The sequence below is a fragment of the Neovison vison genome, chromosome 6 (genome assembly GCF_020171115.1).
Source record: "Neovison vison isolate M4711 chromosome 6, ASM_NN_V1, whole genome shotgun sequence".
NCBI lineage: Eukaryota > Metazoa > Chordata > Mammalia > Carnivora > Mustelidae > Neogale > Neogale vison.
The window spans coordinates 69,969,526-69,988,894 of record NC_058096.1 but is presented as its reverse complement, the minus strand read 5'-3'; the positions used below and the strand labels follow the sequence as shown (position 1 = coordinate 69,988,894).

At 36.6% G+C, this 19,369-nt stretch overlaps 1 protein-coding gene across 2 annotated transcripts in view; it reads left to right on the top strand.

Moving 5' to 3' along the window:
* SLC9A9 (solute carrier family 9 member A9) overlaps positions 1–19,369 on the top strand; it is a 686,028-nt gene that overhangs the window by 436,710 nt on the left and 229,949 nt on the right. For both annotated transcript variants that reach the window (XM_044251554.1, XM_044251552.1), the window contains 2 exons: positions 13,353–13,466; positions 15,093–15,204. In XM_044251554.1, the coding sequence (XP_044107489.1) occupies positions 13,353–13,466; positions 15,093–15,204 (226 nt within the window). The remainder of the gene's footprint in view (positions 1–13,352; positions 13,467–15,092; positions 15,205–19,369) is intronic.

Below are 19,369 nucleotides of genomic sequence, written 5' to 3'. Positions count from 1 at the left end.
CTTTACTCACTTTTCTGAGTAATCAGTTTGATTCACCAGAAAACAAGATTCCAGAATATTCAAAATCTGAAAGATAAGGGGTTCAAGGAATAAAATCTTTTTCATAGAATAACTTTGTTTTCCAAATCAGAAATAGAACGAATGGTGGAAAAGCACAATGGTACTTAGATGGGACAAAAGAACAAAGTGTCTGAAAATAGGTTAGTCCCCCATACTCTGAAATATATGACCATGGAAAGGGGAGGGAGTGCCATATACAAAGAAGCTGAGGGCATAGGCCACAGACTACGTCATTTCCCTAGTTTTGTCTTGAACAGGCCCTACAGTACTCCTGATCTGGGCTGTCACTGAACTCAAATTAAATTCAAAAACCCCTATAGAGAAGAACTCTCGATACCATCTATCATTCTCAATCAGCAACTTTTAACTTTAACTTTAAAAAATAACGTAAAAATCAGGGGCATCTGTGTGGTTCAGTCAGTTAAGTGCCTGACTCTTGGTTTCAGTTCAGGTCCTGACCTCAGGGTGGTGAGAACGAGCCCCATGTCAGGCTCCCTGCTCAGTGCAGAGTCTGCTTGAGATTCTTTCTCCCTCCTACCCCCTCCCCCTCTGCTCCGCCCCCACTCATGTGCTCTCTCTAAAATAAAAAGGTAAATACAATCTTAAAATAATAATATTAGTAATACAAAAATCAGTGCTAATAAGATGGCAAACTAGCTTCAGCTACTGACTCCATCCTAAAGCAAACCTAGAGAAACCACATAATTGAGAGGAAACATAGACCTGAACAAGTTGTAAAAGCTGTAAGAACACCTGGAGAGACAAGAAATCATCTTAAAGTGGTATGGAGAATGGTCACACTTGAACAGCAGCCCAAATCAGGAGTGGGAAGAAAGATTCAGTTAGAGATTTTAACTTCTAAATTCACCTCTTTTCTTGATTTTTTTTGGGGTGGTCTTCACCCCCCTCCTCATTTCAACGGTCTAGGTCATCCACAGTGGTGTCAGGGTTAGCATCTGGGCAGTAAAAAAGTTGATGAAGCTGCAGGATGACCAGTTGCCCTGCCCTTGGGCATCCTCTTCTCCATCTTCCATGCTTCCACGTCCAGGCTGATGGATGACTACATGAGAGATTACCTCTTCCCAGTGTTGATTTGTTCTAAATATTTAAGGGCAATTCCCTGACAAAGAAATTGCCAGAGGAGTGAACCCAAATCAATTTGGGGGAGGGGGTGATCAAAAATTGGATGATGCTGAAAGATTTCTCAACCCTGGAGTTTATCCCCTCCCATCTCCTAAAAGTCACTAAAGGGACACTCCGGTGTGTGCATAGGCATTTCCTTATAGCACTGGCAAACAGTATTGACCCCGGGAAAACATGAGCTCATGGGCCAAAATAACAAGATGCCCCATGAGTACAACTACTGTAAAACAGAGACCAAAATCTGAACATAGTCCACATTAAGCAAAATTATTGAGACAGACCAAGAACTTTAAATAGCCATAATTAGAATCTTTAAAGAAATAAAGGAGAATATTAGTAGCATGAAGAAGAACAGGAAGTTGTAGGAAGAACCAAATGGAAACATCAATTCCAAAAAAAAAAAAATGTCGAAATAGAGAAAGAACAAAAACTACTTTTATCCAGCACAAAATCAGAATGGGTCAATAAATGGAAAATCAGTTAAAGCAGGGAATCATTAAAAAAATACACAAAATAGCTCCAACATTTAATTATCACTTACATAAATGCATATATGCCAATCTTTTTATAAAGAGTCAATGCTTTTGCTTTGACTCTTAGAGTTCTAGGTTGTCTTTTTTGCACAAAGCACACCCAAAATATATCTACCAGAACTTTCACTTTCTATTTATGTTCAGAGTCTCTATGTCTTCAGTTCAGAGCAAGAGTTTAAAAACACAGGCAAAGCAATATAAGCTAAGAACCCTTCTATATTTAGATATATATATTTGCAACATTTTACAGTTGTCCTGCTCACTACTAATTTAGTAGCATTTTCTAAGGAACTTAATTTTACCAAGTCTTTTCTACAAATTTAACTTAGTTTTTTTGAAAAACATCAATTATGGTTTTCATATTCTTCATTAATCTATATAATTAAATTATGCAACTACTAATACCAAGTTAAAGCAGAGATAAACTGAACTTGGAACAAGTGGGACTGATCCTTGTTAAGCCTAAAATTCATATGGTAGGAGCAGAAGGGACCTGCGCACCCAGGGGAGTAAGTAACTCCGTAGCCATCAGCATTCAGTGTGCAAAAGGCCAAGGTCATTGTGATGTACAGAAGGAATGGAGGGCTAGAGAGTGGCAACTGATGAAGAGTTTTAGTGCACATCTATAGTAGAGTCTTTCCTCTATATATGCATATTATGTTTTGCATATTACCAGATGTTTTATATATTATGTAAAAATACATATAACCCAAGAGAACTTTCTGAGGGATCTTTGTGGATTATTTTGAAGTAACTAAACAATTTAGAACAAGAATAAACTTAGCTCCAAACCACCAGAATAAGTCAAAGCTAAAGCTCTCATCCAGATTGATTTATGCATGCATGGTTTTTATGTGAAAATATAACTGCTTTCCCTGAAACAAAAATACATTCTTGTTCTGTAATAATTTATAATTTTTGACATGTTACCTATATTGTCAAAGATGTGCCATAACTTCAAAACAAAGAAGCTTTAAGGAGGGAGGCTTTATAAATCTTACTGAAAAAGAAGCCTCAACAAAGTTAATCAGTGTACAATAGAGTTTTCTAGAGTTCGATGCAAGTACTGACAATCTAGATCCACTACATTTTAACTGTCTATTACAAAGAAATAAGTCAAGCAAACTTAATTTCATCAACTATTGATTTATTGATATTCATGCCTTCATAAAAATCATTTGATAGCTGTTCTCCAATTGAATGGCATTATTCAAATGTCATATACTTTTTGTCTTTCACTTTCATTGATTTCTCTGATTTATAAAGACCCTTTCACACTCTCTAACTCTCCAGTTTCTCATCATGTTCAGCAGAATCAATGTGCTACTCTAAACTTCATTGAATGCCTTTCATTCAGTGAAAGCCTTGTATTGAAAGCCTTTCCATATTCCACTCCACCATAGTTCAAAAGTTGAATTCAAAAACCTTCTGCAAAATGAAAATTATTTTTAACCCTTAGGTGTGGTTTTTTCTTCCCTTTACCAGTCAAATCAATTAAACCTAAAGCCACATGGAGAACAAAAAATTCAGAGTTTGAATATTACTGTTTTCATATAGTATAAAGCTCAGTGTTATGTACATGCAGTAGACTTAAAATCATACTGAAATGCACAAGAAAAAAAATCCGTACCTCTTTACCTTCTAAATTGTAAAGTATCTACCCCTGTGCATTGTACAAAAATAACGACCCAAAGCAAAAGAAAAAGTTGAGGAGAAACTTTGGTCAGCTTAAATAGCAAATCAGTTTAACTAGTCTTCAAATTATTTTCCCTCAAAAATATGAAATTGGGGAGGATGGTAAAAGAAATTTTTCTGAAAACTTCTGATTACTGCTGTACCATTACATATGGTAGCATATTCAAAATCAGCTAATGAGAAAGTCTGTCAAGGGAATTTGAATGTGGTAAATGCACTAGCACAAATGACAGTGTTTATTAGGAATAACATAACATGAAGCAAAGAAGTTCTTAAAATTTTCGAGCTAGTGATACAACTAAATGTTATTCCAAAAAAATGCTTCAACCCCTGCCTCCAAAATAGTGAAGGGAAAGCCTTTTTCAATAAATACTTGTTTGATTCTAGCATTTTACATTTTTCCTGATGTTCTAATGCATTTCACTCTGAAATAGCTGATATAAAACAGCATTGAATAATATCTTCAATCCTAAGTATTTTAGTTTGTAACACTTTGATCAAGAAAATGGGATGCCATGGAGAGGTCAGACACAGCTGATGGTGTTCGGGGCTCAATATCCTTTCTGTCTGTTGCCAGTGGTAAATCTGCCTGTAGTAGAGCACATTGTTCTCACAATGAATGGAGAGGTAGATCCATAACCATGTCATGGATGATTGTAACTCAGATAACTAGCAAGAGTTGGGATATTGGTATGCAACTCAGAGACCTAAAAAAAAAAAAAAAAAAAAGACATCATTAGAAATCTTCCCTTTTTTGTGTATATTCTTCATACTTTCACTCAAGAAAGAATTTAGCATTGTCTAATTAAAATGATAAAAAGACACACATGGTGAGTAAGAAAGGAAATTCATCATAGCTAAATGAAAAAAGTTAAAGAAATGGAATATTAACCTTTAAAATTTTTTGATAACATGTGAATTTTTCATACCAGTGCCTAATATTAATAGCGATGTTTCTCTTGGTTTGTTCATTAAGAAAAAATCTTTTCAGCATGGTTTTCATTTCTGCACAGAAAATATGTTGTTTCAACTAGTTTTCTTTAGCTAGTATTTATTGGCAAAACCACAGGGAAACTAATTATATTATGCCATGACTCTTATTTTTCCCCCCCTAAGGGCCAGTACTATTAGATTTCCTGAGACAATCCTTCTAGAGAACACATCTTTGAACATAATTCTCGATCTAGAGCCCCCCAGCCTTTGAAGCTGTTCTACACTTAAGGTCCTATATGCCAACCACAAACTCCCAGAGGCAGGTTTACTTTCAAGACTAACATGTTTATGGGCGCCTGGTTGGCTCAGTGGGTTAAGCCTCTGCCTTCAGCTCAGGTCATGATCTCAGGGTCCTGGGATGGAGCCCCGCATTGAGCTCTCTGCTCAGCAGGGAGCCTGCTTCCTTCCTCTCTCTCTCTGCCTGCCTCTCTGCCTACTTGTGATCTGTGTCTGTCAAATTAAAAAAAAAAAAAATACTAACATGTTTAACGTTTCAAGACTGTGGAATGAAAACTGACAGTTGCTGCCTACGCTATAGAATTGCCTACTACTGCAAGGATTCTGATGGAAATCCCTTTTCCACAGTTAGAACAAAGCAGTATGCAATATACGATACTGTTTGACTTTTTTCTATGAGCCGAAGAAGTAGTTGAAAGTGATAGAGAACTACATTTCAGCTCAACATAAGGGAGGACTTCTTAATAGTTACAAATGTCTAAAAATGCCATTTGCTTCCTTGGAAAGTAGTGGGGTTTCTGCTTTGGTAGTGTCCAGTTCCATGCTGAGCAGCCTCTTGAAAAGAGTGTTGAAGCAATCAAGCATTGGCCAGATGTCTGGACTACATTACAAAGTGACTCTATCCTTGAAATCTTGTAATCCTATGTGTGTGTGTGTGTGTGTGTGTGTGTGTGTGTATTTCATCAAAATAGGTCTAAGTCTAATTTTAGTTGGGGGCCAATATTTCTGATCAATGTCATGATAATCACTTTCTGAAGTTGCAGACTTGAGAAGTTTATTCTTAACTCAATGATATATTAACTTAAATGAAACCTTACAAAATTCTGTACTTTTACTTTAATATGCCCCCCTTTAAAAAAAAAAAAGAAAGAAAAAGAATCAAAACTGGAAAACCTCCACAAATAAGAACACTGTTATCAGTATTTACTGGATAAAGTAATTTAGCAAATTCATAGAAAATAACCCTCCCCTTAACTTATTAGCTCCAAGATTTTAAGAATATCTGGCTACAGTATTTATTCAGTTTAATGAAGCTGAATTCCTTGTAGCTGTAACTACATTTATTTCCTATATTAACTTTACTTGCTTAATGATGCCTATTCATCTTCCCAAAATGTGTTTTGTTGTGTTTTTATAGTCTGTGCGTCTGAAATTCTCATGTTTTTAAAAAGTCAAATTAAGTTTAAGAGAAGACAATGAAATGCAGGGGATGGGAGAGGGTTGGATAGCAGCCAGGAGTGCATAGGGAGCCCAAGAATTCTCAAAGAAATATAGGACAAAATAGAAACTCTTGGTCACTTAAGTGGTATACCTCCTCTACTTCAGACACTGTATAGTCCTAAACTGTAAAGTCCTAAACTTGGACGTAGAGCCTAACTCCTGCAGGTGAGGCAGAGGCAGAATACCCACACTGTGTGAAGTTTCTTTTATCTTAGGCGTATATATATTATAATCTATATGCATAGTAATATATATAAAACTGTATATAATTATTATGATGGTTCTCTTTTTTTTGAGATTTTATTTATTTATTTGACAGAGAGAGACACAGTGAGAGAGGGAACACAAGCAGGGGGAGTGGGAGAGGGAGAAGCAAGCTTCCTGCAGACCTGGGGATCCCGATGCAGGGCTCGATTCCAGGACCCTGGAATCACGACCTGAGCTGAAGGCAGATGCTTAACGACTGAGCCACCAAGGTGCCCCTGTTATGATGGTTCTATAGAGCAAAGCATTTCTCTAGGATTGGAAAGTTTTGTCTTATCATTACAAATGCAAGGTAAAAGTTTTATTTTCCTGTTTTTCTTTTTGAGGGGGATTGTTCTGGATGACTGGATGGTAGTAGACATTGGGAGAAGATAAGTATGCACTACCTCAAGTATCCACCACCTTAAGAACCAGCTGTTGCTTCCACTAGTTGGAAGCCAAGAAATTTACCTTTCAGGTTTCTTTACTTGAAATAAAATGTGGTCAAGGTCCCATGAATACTGCCAACCCCGGAGCTGTTCTGATGATCAAAGAAAATGTATTAAAAATAACCTTTGTAAACTCTAAAGCCTTATAAATATTTACCAATTCTATTGTTAACAAACATCTTGCTTCCCCCAAACCTGAATTTCATATACTGGAGAGACAGCCTAGTCTGGCAAAAATGATTTGGGCCTTAAACAAAACTCAAGACAGCTCAGTTCTTTCCTTTATTGTGTTTATGTAGGCAAGTGTATTAATACCATTGAGTGCAGCTTCCCCAACAGTAAAATGGAAATAAAATTATCAATTTATGGGCTGCCTGGTTGGCTCAGTGGGTTAAGCCTCTGCCTTCAGCTCAGGTCATGATCTCAGGGTCCTGGGATAGAGTCCCTCATCGGGCTCTCTGCTAGGCAGGGAGCCTACTTCCTCCTCCCTCTCTCTCTCTCTCTCTCTCTCTGCTTGCCTTTCTGCCTACTTGTGATCTCTTTCTGTCAAATAAATAAAATCTTTTAAAAAAATTATCAATTTATGAGTTTTGTTGTCATTATGATATAAATGTTAAAAAATTTTAAAGTAAAAGTCTTTAACATATTCCTTAGCATAATTTAAATCCTAAAAAAAATTAATTCCATTAGTATTATTACTATTTTAGAAGTAGTGATACTGCTATTTTCTTTTAAAGATTTTATTTATTTATTTGACAGACAGAGATCACAGGTAGGCAGAGAGGCAGGCAGAGAGAGAGGGGGAAGCAGGCTCCCCGCTGAGCCGAGAGCCTGATGTGGGGCTCGATCCCAGAACCCTGGGATCATGACCAGAGCTGAAGGCAGAGGCCTTAACCCACTGAGCCACCCAGGTGCCCCGATACTGCTATTTTTATTATAATGTCCTACATATAGAAGAATCTCACAAGATTGCAGTTGTACCTATATGTAATTATAAATCTTCAGCTTCATAAGAGAAGCTGCTCTCTAGGAACCAGGACCATGACTGGCAATAAAGCCTTTAGATCATTTACATCCTTACTAGAAAGTTCACAGATCTTCAGTACAATTCATTTCTTATGCTACCTCTGAAGCCCATAGGAATTACTGGATTTGCCATGAACAAATTTCCTCAGGACTGGGACTAAGCCAATATTAGAATTACAGAAGCAGAACTTATAATTCCAATAAAATATATTCTTCTGTTGGTTCACAGATTCCCCAATATGTTTATACCCCAGCTTGTTCAAAATATAGATATGCTCAATAGTATATAAAAAATGAAACCTGAGATATTCTTTAAAGAAAGTGTCCAGTTAGGAAGAAAGACAAATTTTAAAACAGACAAAAAAATTAATCCTGGGCATTTTTATTTCTTCCTTTCTTTTCATTTTTATTACTTTTGTAGATTCTTTCACCTCCCAATTAAAATGGATTTTAGTGTATTACTTGGACAAGTAGATGAAAGCCAGCAGGTTGTGTCAAACTGTACTAAGCCAAATAAAAGCTTTGTTGAGGAATCCATGTGAATTTAATTGGTATTAGTTAAGCAGGGTACAGTATAATGAACTACTATAATATTTCTCTAAACGAACCATAGTAACATGGTAAAATTTCATTCTTTTACGAATAGGGGAAAGAAGCAAATCAGCATTACTGATATGATTTTATAAAATAGGTATGACCTTTTTATAAAAATTTCTAGTAAGTACAGTAAATAACAGACTAAAAAAATATAACATCTGGTAAGTCTTCAGAGAACATGGTTAAGTTGTTTAAACTTTATTTAAGTTGTTTAATTAACATTTGACTAGTTACCATGAACTTTCAGAGTTTTTAAACACTGATTGTCCTCCTCTTTGCACTATTAACTTGTTTTTTTATTTTCCCAAAGAAAAGCTTTGCTAAGCAAAGATTACTTAAGTTGGGTTCTCTCCAAAGGCTCAAACTGAGAATTAATGGAAATAAAACAAATGTTGATTACTGTACTGGATAAATAAAATATTGAATCAAGTTTTTATTTTTTTTTCATTGATCCCGAGTGAGGTTGAAGTAGATGTGAGGTTATTTATAGTGAATACTGATCCTGAATCTGCTAGTTTGACATTTGTTGTTGTCATTATTATTATTATCATCATTATTAAAACTTTGGTTTGGAAGTGGAGTTTTGAGAGCTTTTTTTTTTTTCCTTCTAAATTTGACTAATAAATCTATTCCCTCAGTAATTAACTACTCCAGGCCAGACTCAGGCAGTGAATGCCCTCCTGGTGGTCAAATTGGTTGCTTCTGTCAATATGGCCTTAATGTAGATTCTCCTTTTGAAACACACCTTCAGGAAATTTTTGCACATGAAACAAAATTGAATTCACCCACACACTTTCATTAAGTGCCCCAAGAAGGAAATTATTATGAAGCCTGTTCATTCAGAGGAATGTTGTCACATGATATAAATAGACAAAGGAGTGCTAATCAGTGCTGCTGCCTTGCCATGAAGAGAACCTTTTTAAAAATGCTAATAACCATCTACAATTTAGAATAAGTGAGTCTATCAGATTGTCAAAGGTTTTTAAAAATTGATAAAAACTACTTTTGGCAAGCATGTGGGGAAAGGGCACCCTCTGCATCATTATTAGAGATGCAAATTGACATATTTTTCTGAAGGGCAGACTGGTAGTATGTTGAAAAAGAAAAATTAATGTATACCCTTTGACAGAAGCAGCTCATGTCTAGGAATTACCTAAGGAGTAGTCACTCAATTGGAGAGAGGTGCTTAAGGGTCGCCTGGGTGGCTTAGTTGGTTAAATGACTGCTTTCGGCTCACCTGGAGTCCCAGGATAGAGTCCCATCAGGGCTCCGTGCTCACGAGGGAGTCTGCTTCTCCCTCTGACCCTCCCCCTTCTCATGCTCTCTCTCATTCTCTCTCTCTCAAATAAATAAATAAAATCTTTTTTTTTTAAAGGTACTTAATGCAGCATTGTTTAAATAGGAACAAATCTAGAAACAACCAAATATCCAATTATGGGTACATGAAATAAAATTTAGTAGGAAAATTTAAAGGGATATTTTGCTGTCATTAAAAATTGTTTAGTGGATCCAAGCTTATTGCCATGGAAAGAGACTTACGAAACATTATTAAGTTGTTGAAGCTACATAAAAAATATGGTCAGATTTTTATAACATTATGCATGTTGTCTATACATCTACAGATCTATGGAAAAGAGATTACTAAAAGATGTTCCCCAAAAAGATAAGTGTTTTTATCATTGTTGTTTATCTTTTTCTTCACTCAAAAATAATATAAACAAAAATAAGAAAAATACTAGAAATGGGTAAGAATGCTCAATAACCTCCCCAAAATAAAATAAATAGATGAAATAAAAAGATGAAAGTTAAAGGAAGACAAAAGGAACCTGTTTTATCAAACATCAGCAACTTTGATAATACAATCTGGTAAAGACTATGCAAGAAAGGAGCATTATAAGATAGTCATTTGTGACATATACACAAAAAATTTTAATATTAGCAAATTAATTCTAGTGATGTATAAAAAAAGGATAATGCATCATGACCAAGAAGGGTTTATTGCAGAAATGCAAGATTGTTTCAGCATTTGGAAATCAGTTAATATAATTAACTACCTTAAAACAATGAAAGAACAAGCTACCATATGTTCACCCTAATAGGTAAAGAAAAAGTATTTGAAGTGCTAATAGCAGTGTATCGGGGTGTGGAAGTATAAGTGGGAAGGGGAACGAGAGTAATTCTGGGTGCTGGTAATATTCTCTTGTCTAATCTGAAATTGTAAACATAGGATTTAAACATTTTTCTAAGTGACTAAGCATAAAAACCATTTTTTTAACATGCAAACATAACCAGGAAGACTCAGAAGGTAGAGTATGTGAACAAACTAAAGCCATGGATTATTATAATGTATTATGGATCTACGTTATTTACAAAGACATGATATTGGTAGAGGAATAAGTAACAATAGAAATAAAGAACAGGTCTAGAAATGGACCTATCTGGAAAATGGAACTTCTGTGCAATGTGTATATAAACATATATAATTCTAGCCAGTGTATATAATTCTAGCCAGTGCTAGATTTCAATAAACCAAGTGACTACAAATTAAAATCCTGGGTTTTCCAAAGGAAGCAAATCTCTAAACAAATATTTCATACCATGGGTCTCCATGTAAAATGTATAGAACAAATTCCTTCACATCTCAACAACCAAAAGAAAATGAAAAAATAAATTGTCCCCTTAACGTGAGGAATAGATTGAAATTGACGGGGCGGGGTGGCAGTAGAGGCAGGGGTGGGCAGGGGTAACTGACTTTGCTGCTATTTGAAAAAAGTCCAAAAGTTGATCACCTACCCTTATTGATAACCCATATTGTCAGAGAGGTGGTTTGGGTTTTTTTGTTGTTAAACTGGTACAGGACTGTGAAGGAATATGTATCATTTTAAATAATAGAAACCTCACTTAGAACAAAAAAAGTGGGGGTTTTTTTGTTGTTTTTTCCAAGGGTAGATTTTGCTTCAGGAGAGGCTGAATACAGATTTAAGTGGTGTGGTCAGGACATGGCTTCTCTTTCAGACAGCTGTTTCCCCTGGGAGCACGAGATGGCTAGCCACAGCTCCCTAGCCTGCATCCCACTTTCTCACACCATGAAAAGCTGGGGGGTTTTGTCCTGGCATTTCCTGCCAGGTCTCATCGTATTTCTTTGGCTCTGAATGCACCAAACCCACTTCTGAACCAAAGATGCTAGCTAGAGAAATACATTGATTTGCGTGGTTTAGTCCTAAATCATACACCCCATAGCTGAACTATGGAGGTTTAAACATGTGAGCTGAGAGTAGAGAAGAAGGTGGAACCCAGAGGGAAATTGGAGTGTGACCACGAAGAAGGAGCTAAATAGATCCTAGATGGCAAGATGTCCCCTCTCCAGTACTTGGGAGAGAACCGGAGAAGAAGCTCTATGAATTTAAGCTTGCATTTGTTCGTTAATGTTTAAAACTGGATAGCTGCACCATAGCTTAATGTTTGTGCCCCTCCCCCAACCAAATTCATATGTTGAAGTCCTAATCTCCAATGTGGTGATTATGTTAAAGGTGGGGCTTCAGGGAGCTGATTAGGTAATGAAGGTGGAGCCTTCATGAATGGGATTAGTGCCCTTATAAGAAGAGATATGAGAGAGATATTCAGCAAGCAGGCTGCTATTTACAAACCAGGAAGAGGATTCTCATCAAAACCTAATTGGCTGACTTGACCTTTTGATCTTGGATTTCTCAGCTTCCAGAAGTATAAGAAATAAAACTCTGTTGTTATAACCAGCCAGTGTATAGTATTTTGCTACGGCAGGCAGAGCAGATTAAGACAGTAGCCAAATCTCACTTTCTGAAAAAGTACAGATATGAGAAGGTAGCAAAGTGTTCCCCATTCCCTGTATTTTCTCCCACGTTTTCAAGTTTTTGTGGTTATTTGGGTGACAGTGTTTGTTAAGATGAGCTGGTCTAGAATGCGAAACAAGTCCTCAGGATAATTAATGATCACTGCCACTGCAGAAAGACCATCTTGTACCACAGGAGTGTGTCTTTTTTAATCCTTTATTTCTATTACTGGCTTTAAATAATGTTTCTGACGAGATTCTGCTTTTCTTTCTGTCAACTATCGGTAAGCGGGTATTGGGCATTATTTGTGAGGCTGTAAATACATTACACGAAAAAATAATGAGTCCTTAAAAAGTCAAGAGAAATGCTTCCAGAGACTTTTACCTAACATGGTGATTTATGTAAGGCTGAGAATGAAGTTTCAGAAGTTTCAGAAGCTTCCAAATGAAAATTCTGGAACATAAACTAAAGTCTCTTCCTAATGTGTGTTTGTTGTAGCCCCTGGACACATTTCCCTTTTACTTCTAATCTAGAAGTTAGAGAACATTTTTCATGCTCAACTTAAATTGTTTAGTTAATGATCTAAGAATAACTCTTGGGAGCTTCCCTCTGCATAGCGTGTTATTACTCTATTCCTCTGACTGAATTTGATGTATCTATTGTGTTCTCATTGCATAAACCGATCCCTGGGATTAATCATTTTCTTTTTACCAGCTAGAAATTGTAGACATTTAATGGATATACCTACATCAGTCAATTTAATGAGTCTCATTGTCTGGGGGTTGAAATATACTGATCGTTCTAATGTTGAAATATAATTGACATTCATTCTTATTCCAAGTTTCCAAGTTTTCCAAGTTTATCTCTCCTGCCTGCCTGAGGAAGGTAATTTAGTTAAAACTTTTTTTGAAGTAGTCAGGGCCTAGGAACTCAAGGACAGCTACTGAGTGATATCAGAAGAAACTAAACGATCTTTGCATCCTTTCCTATGGTACACCTTAAGCAATCATGCAGATTTCTATAACAAGGATATTCTATCATCCTAGTAGGAATTGTTCCATGGAGGATCATGCTGACTAATACACCCAGGTGTATTTCTAGCAGCCTTGCATTTGGAAAGGAAGATGAGATGTTAACACGACTGCCACATGTGTCACTGGGTAGAGAGCCAGGGTAGAGCCAGAGGGCCTGACAGGGTAGTCAGAGGTCCTATACCCCTCCAGAAGTGGAACACAAGGCCTTCCCAGGCACAAGAGAAACATCCACTTACCAAAACAGTTACAAGATATTAAGTGAATTCACACCTGAGTCATAATTAATGGTTTTGGTTTCTGTTTTGTTTTCAGTTGTTTGAATTTATGAACTTCTTGGGCGAGAATGTCATCTTCTGTTACATGGGCCTGGCGCTGTTCACGTTCCAGAATCATATCTTTAATGCTCTTTTTATACTTGGAGCCTTTGTATCCTTTGAAATACAGAACATGGAGTGATGAGGGAAAAGAGCAAACTACTTATGTTTAGTGATTACTCTGTTAAATTGTTTAAGTAATTTCTTCAAGTTTATTGCAAGATTCAAATTCATGGCAGATATGTAATTTCTAGTAGGAGGGAAAAGATCCTAAGAATTGGGACCTTTATTAAATGCTTCCATTTCAAGATAAGAAATTTGGGAAATACTGAGAGAAAGAAAGAGAGAAAACTGAAGAATAGAATACTCAAAAAATAAATATTCAAAATACATTTATTTCTTGAATATTCAAAGTATGTTTTTAAATTATGAATCATTTAGATAAAAATATATCCATCCATTAATTTCAGAGAAATATACTTAATCTGCATTAGAGTATATCTGAACATAGCCAGGATTATTAAGCTTTAGAAATATTTTCATCACAAATTGGTAAAATCTCTTTTCCAGCGAGGACTTTGAAAATAGGATACAGAGTAAAGATTAGATGAAATTAACATTATAGATGTGATTCAATGTCTTACGTTAGTGTACATGTGAGTTTATTTTAATAAGATCACCCTTTCCTATAAGTAAAATAAGATAAACTCTAGACCTCCTTTTTTTTTTTCCCCCAGACCTCCTTTTTAATGCAGAGGACTTTTGTAGCTCTAGGCCTGGTGTGTAAGCATTCCCCAATAAGAACAGATGTCTACTTGACAGGACACTGAGCTGCAGGGATGTCCCCAAGGACAGTCAGCAACTGTTGTCCTTTGGAAAATGGGCAGATGCCCCATCAGATCATGGGCATGTGATCCTGACAGCCAGGAGAGCTGACCCCTCTTCTGTAAGCCCTGTTCTAGTAAGCACCTACTTTTGCCTTCTGTCCTCTTTTCACTGAACATTCAACTTAACACTCCAATCTCATCTAAAACTTACATCTTAAATGGAAGTTCCCTTTTCCTACATAATTCCATCCCATTTGAGGACAAACTAGAATCTACAGACTCTCAGGGAAGGAGTCCTGGGTGATGAAAGGGAAAAGATGACTACTACCAGTATTTTCGTAGAATTGCACCTGTAAATACTGGATGTTAGCAAAATGTTTCCTAGAGGAGTTATATTATACATTTAGACAGGTAGTTCCTGTCAAATTAAATCCACTAAGAGAAAAAAAGTAAGTGAAATTTCCCAGATACAGAGAGTACAACCTGATAGAAAGTAAGATGGCTATTATGAGCAGAAATACATTTACCCTTTCTAAAGTGCTGCTTGAGAAAATAATGCCCCAGCCTCTGAACGGTCTCTGCCTCACATTTTGCAGCACAGGAGAGTGAAGAGTCAGGCATCAGCAACATAAATGTGATGAGAAGATTTACAGTGATTGAAATGGTACAGGATTAACAATTCTAAACCAAGTAGATATTCAAAGGAAAGCAGAGTTCTCTGCTATTTCTGGAAAAGAATTGACATTTAAAGATGAATTTTGGAAGCAAGTTGGACATACAGGTATTGACAGGTATTTATCCCTGTTTTCTGGGCCATAAAACAGAGAAGCTTAAGAACATAATAAAGCTTGAGGACTCACAGCCTCATTCCAATGAGATTTTCCTCAATGTTTCCCTGTGCTTATCTATAGCTCGCAATTTTTGTTGCTAGAGCCTGCAACATATATCCCCTCTCCTTCCTCCTGAATCTGGGCCGGAAACAGAAGATCCCCTGGAATTTTCAGCACATGATGATGTTTTCAGGTATGTGAACTATGTTATGTACTAATGCTCCTGTTGTCTCACACTTTTACACACATAGAAAGCAGCCTCAGCAAACAGAGGGATCTCCTGGTCTTCTTACCGCATTGCATCTACTACTCTTTACCCCATGGTGCCTAGTACCATGCGGATATTCTAAGTTCTGAGCAATAGTGGAATTTCTTTCCAAAAGGAAAATGAAACTACAGGGAATTTTTTTTGGAAAATACAGTATCTGCCCAAAACTGGCCTACAATAGGTATTCAACTTTCCCCCAACCTATTCCAGATGAATTTCCATAGCAAGCAATTTGCACAGTCATTTCACAAATTATGCACTTTAAGATAAATAGTGTATAAATGGGGCCATCTTTGTCCAATTGTAAGACTTCTCCTTAGAATCACTTGTTTTTCCTATGCAGAACTCTAGGAACTTCCCATAGTTAATACAAAAGTGAATCATACCTAAGTATGCTCAGTTACTAGTTGAGAAAACCGGTATTAATTGCATACTCACCTCATGCCAAGAGCAGTTCTACATACATGTAACTGACACGTTCTCTGCTCTCAAGAAGCTTATGTTCTACTTGTTTAAACCACACCTGAAGGCTCCTTTTTCAAAAGAAAATAAACCAAATGAATTTTCTGACCTTGAACTACTCTGGGAATTATGATTTCTTTCTGTCCAATTTTCCTACCATCAGTCTTGCCTTACTCATGGAACCTATTCCTTACATGCCTTCTGTGTATGAATACACTTACATTACACTCAGGGGCAGTTCATGGGAATATATGAAAGAGTACAATAAACAAAGAAACACTCTCAGAACAGAGCAAGTAAATATAATTTGGAGCATATGAGGGGATATGGAAAAACTGAGGAAACTATCACTTATTAAATATCTACATTTGCCACTCACTATAGATCAATTTTATGAAGCAGATATTAAAACATTTTTAGATGGAGAAACTGAGGCTTTGAGCTGCCCTCAAAAGGGCAACTTTTGAGGCCCTCAAAGATTTATATAACTTGGCCAAGGACAAAGGCGTTTCTAAACCTTGAAGTGGTTCAGGAATTCCTGAAGGCAAGAGAAGACTCCACTTCGAACCCACCCAAGTGTCTCAAAATCCATATTTTCAGAAGTAGTGCTAGGAGTTAACAGCTTATTTCACCTTCCATTGCATTCTAGCCTGTTCTACACAGTAAAGGGTTGGTAGTTCTGAGGTTGAGAATGAGCTATTTAATCAAGTATGAAAAAAATGGAAATCCAGAGTTTAAAATCGCCCTTCTGTAGGCTTCTGACAGTGCTTCCTTCCATTTCCAGAAATGCTAGAATGACATAAAGAGTCCTAAGGAGGATAAATTGAACTGGTAGGTGATCTTTCACTTAGAACAGCGATGAACTTAGGGAATGAGTTGACTTCTATTAAGGGAAAACATAAAGCAAGTTTGATCACTTATAAATAAGATGTCAGCACTGGGTTGCACTTCAGCAACTCATTTCTAGGAGCTGGGAAGCTCTTTTCCTTCCTTCTCTTCAAAACATCAGTTTTACTCTGGAGAATAAATACTCTGGCTTATGTATTAAAACTTAAGTATATAATGCTCTATTTTACAAAGATCACCTTTGAGAAAGGTGTGAAATTTTGAATAGCATGTTGGGATATGAAGTGTCTGCCCAAATGGCCACCTGACTTGATGGTTTCTCCAGGGTCTGGCACCTTCTATGTTTGCTTAACTGTAGGATTAGAACTGTGCTAAAAAATGAGACCAACAATACAGTATGTATGGCCAAGAGATGTGAAGAGGCCTAGAATTTGATAATATCTTCATGATGTTCTAAAGCAGGGAGTCAGAAAACTATGGCCTTTGAACGAAATCTAGCCCACACCAACTTGTAAATAAAGTTGAAACACAACTGTACCATTTTGTTTCATATTGTCTTGTCTGTTTTTGCATTGCAAAGGCAAAGTTAAGTTGTTTCTGCAGAAATCACATGGCCCACAAAACCTAAAATATTTGCTATCTGGCCTTGTTCTAAAACCTCTAGAGGGAAAACAACAACCTCATCACATTAAGGGAGTTGATATCATTAATTTAACTCAGGAGAATGCCAATGAGTTAGTTCTCATCATCAAAAAGACCATAATGCCAAATTTTCAGGACATCTACTACTATGTATGATTCTAATCCAGAGAATGACACCCATTATCTTCCACACTGAGTGTCCATGTCATCTGCCAGACATCAGTCACTCACTGTTAACAGTTCGGCAGCTTGACCTCAAGGGTTGCATTCATCTGGGCCAAAGTAGGCTTCCTTCCATAGATTTGCCTAGAGTTTTGTTTTGTATGTTTTTTACATTGAAGTGAATGTGTACAAAAAAGAGATTGGTTTACCTCTATTTTTAATGCCATCTGAATTACAAATTAATAATATTGGTGATATTCCCTGGCATGGTGGATAGAACATTGGATTTTCCACTAAGAAGCTATCTTCTTAGCTTGAAAATGAGGAAATTGCAATGTTACGTGGTTATATAATGGAATCTTAGATCGCTCAACTCAAAAGTCATTCTAACCTTTCTAAGACCTTTTATGAGCAATGTTTTGAAACTCAGATCCAAGGCAAGGTAGAATAGGTATTATTAGTCTCTTTCTGCAAGTTGAAAAGAGAGAAAGTCAGAATAAGGCAGACATGGAGAGATTGGGTATCTTGCTCACAATCTTATGACCAATTAGAGATGAAAATGAGACTTGAACCCTAACCGCTTGATTTTGAATTAGAGCCTTCTCACCTACATTACTTCAGATTTACTCTCAAGGTCATAAGAATAAAAGTTAAAACTATGCCATTCCTAACATAGGCCAACACCAACATATATATATGTCTCTCACACAAACCTGATTCTCGTCCATTTCACAACAAATCAAACAGGTAACACCCCTCCCACATCAGTTCAAGTTCTACACTGCACCTACTGATCCCCATCAGAGTATAGGAAGCATCAGGTGAGTTCATGTGCAGTGCAGTATTTTTCTTCAAAAGAAGTTCTAGACTCAGCTTTGATTTTCTGCTTGAATTCTGCCATGTTCTACTTTACTCAGTACCTAAAGTTTTAAATCTGTTTGTCAAGAAATAAAGAATTTAAAAGGTCAACTAAGAAAACATAAGCCAGAAAGAGGGTAAAGAAGCAGATCACATTACATACTGTCCGGCGTTTTCTGAGTGTATGACAACAACACTTGTGAAAATCAAAAGAGAAGGACAGTCCCTTTAAAGAATATTTCCCTTTGGGGAGCCTGGGTGGCTCATTCAGTTAAGCATCTGACTCTTGATCTTAGCTCATGTCTTGATCTCAGGGTTGTGAGTTCAAGCTCCACAGTTCAAGCTGGGCGTGGAGCCCATTTAATTTTTTCTTTTCTTTTTTAATGTTTGTTTTAGAATACAGCCTAGTGTTCTTAACTATGGCTAGAGTACTTTTGGTTATCCAATAAGAAGTACGACTTTTAGTAGCCATCTGGAAGAATCTAGTTGTCCATGCTTCAACAATACATTTATATGGAGCCTGTCTTTACATAGCTGAGAGTCCTTTGGAGATTGTGAACAATCAATGGGAGCATGTAGCTAATAGGATCCAACAGTACATTAAAGGGATTATTCACTACAACCAAGTAGGATTTATTCCTGGGCTGCAGGAGTGGTTCAACATCCACAAATCAATCAACATGATATACCACATTAATAAAAGAAAGGATAACAACTATATGATCCTCTCAATAGATGCAGAAAAGACATTTGACAAAATACAGCATCTTTTCTTGAAAAAAAAAAACTCTCCACAATGTAGGGATAAAGGGAACATACCTCAACATCATAAAAGCCATATATGAAAAGACCCACAGGGAATATCATCCTCCATGGAGAAAAACTAAGCTTTTCTCCTAAGGTCAGGAACACAACAGGAATGTCCACTCTCGCCACTGTTGTTCAGCATAGTAAGTCGTAGCCTTGGTAATCAGACAATAAAAAGAATTTGAAGGCATCCAAATCAGAAAAGAACAAGTCAAAATTTTACTCTTCACAGATGACTTGATGCTGTATGTAGAAAACCCAAAAGACTCCACAAAACAATTGCTAGAACTAATCACTAAGCCAGCAAAGTCAC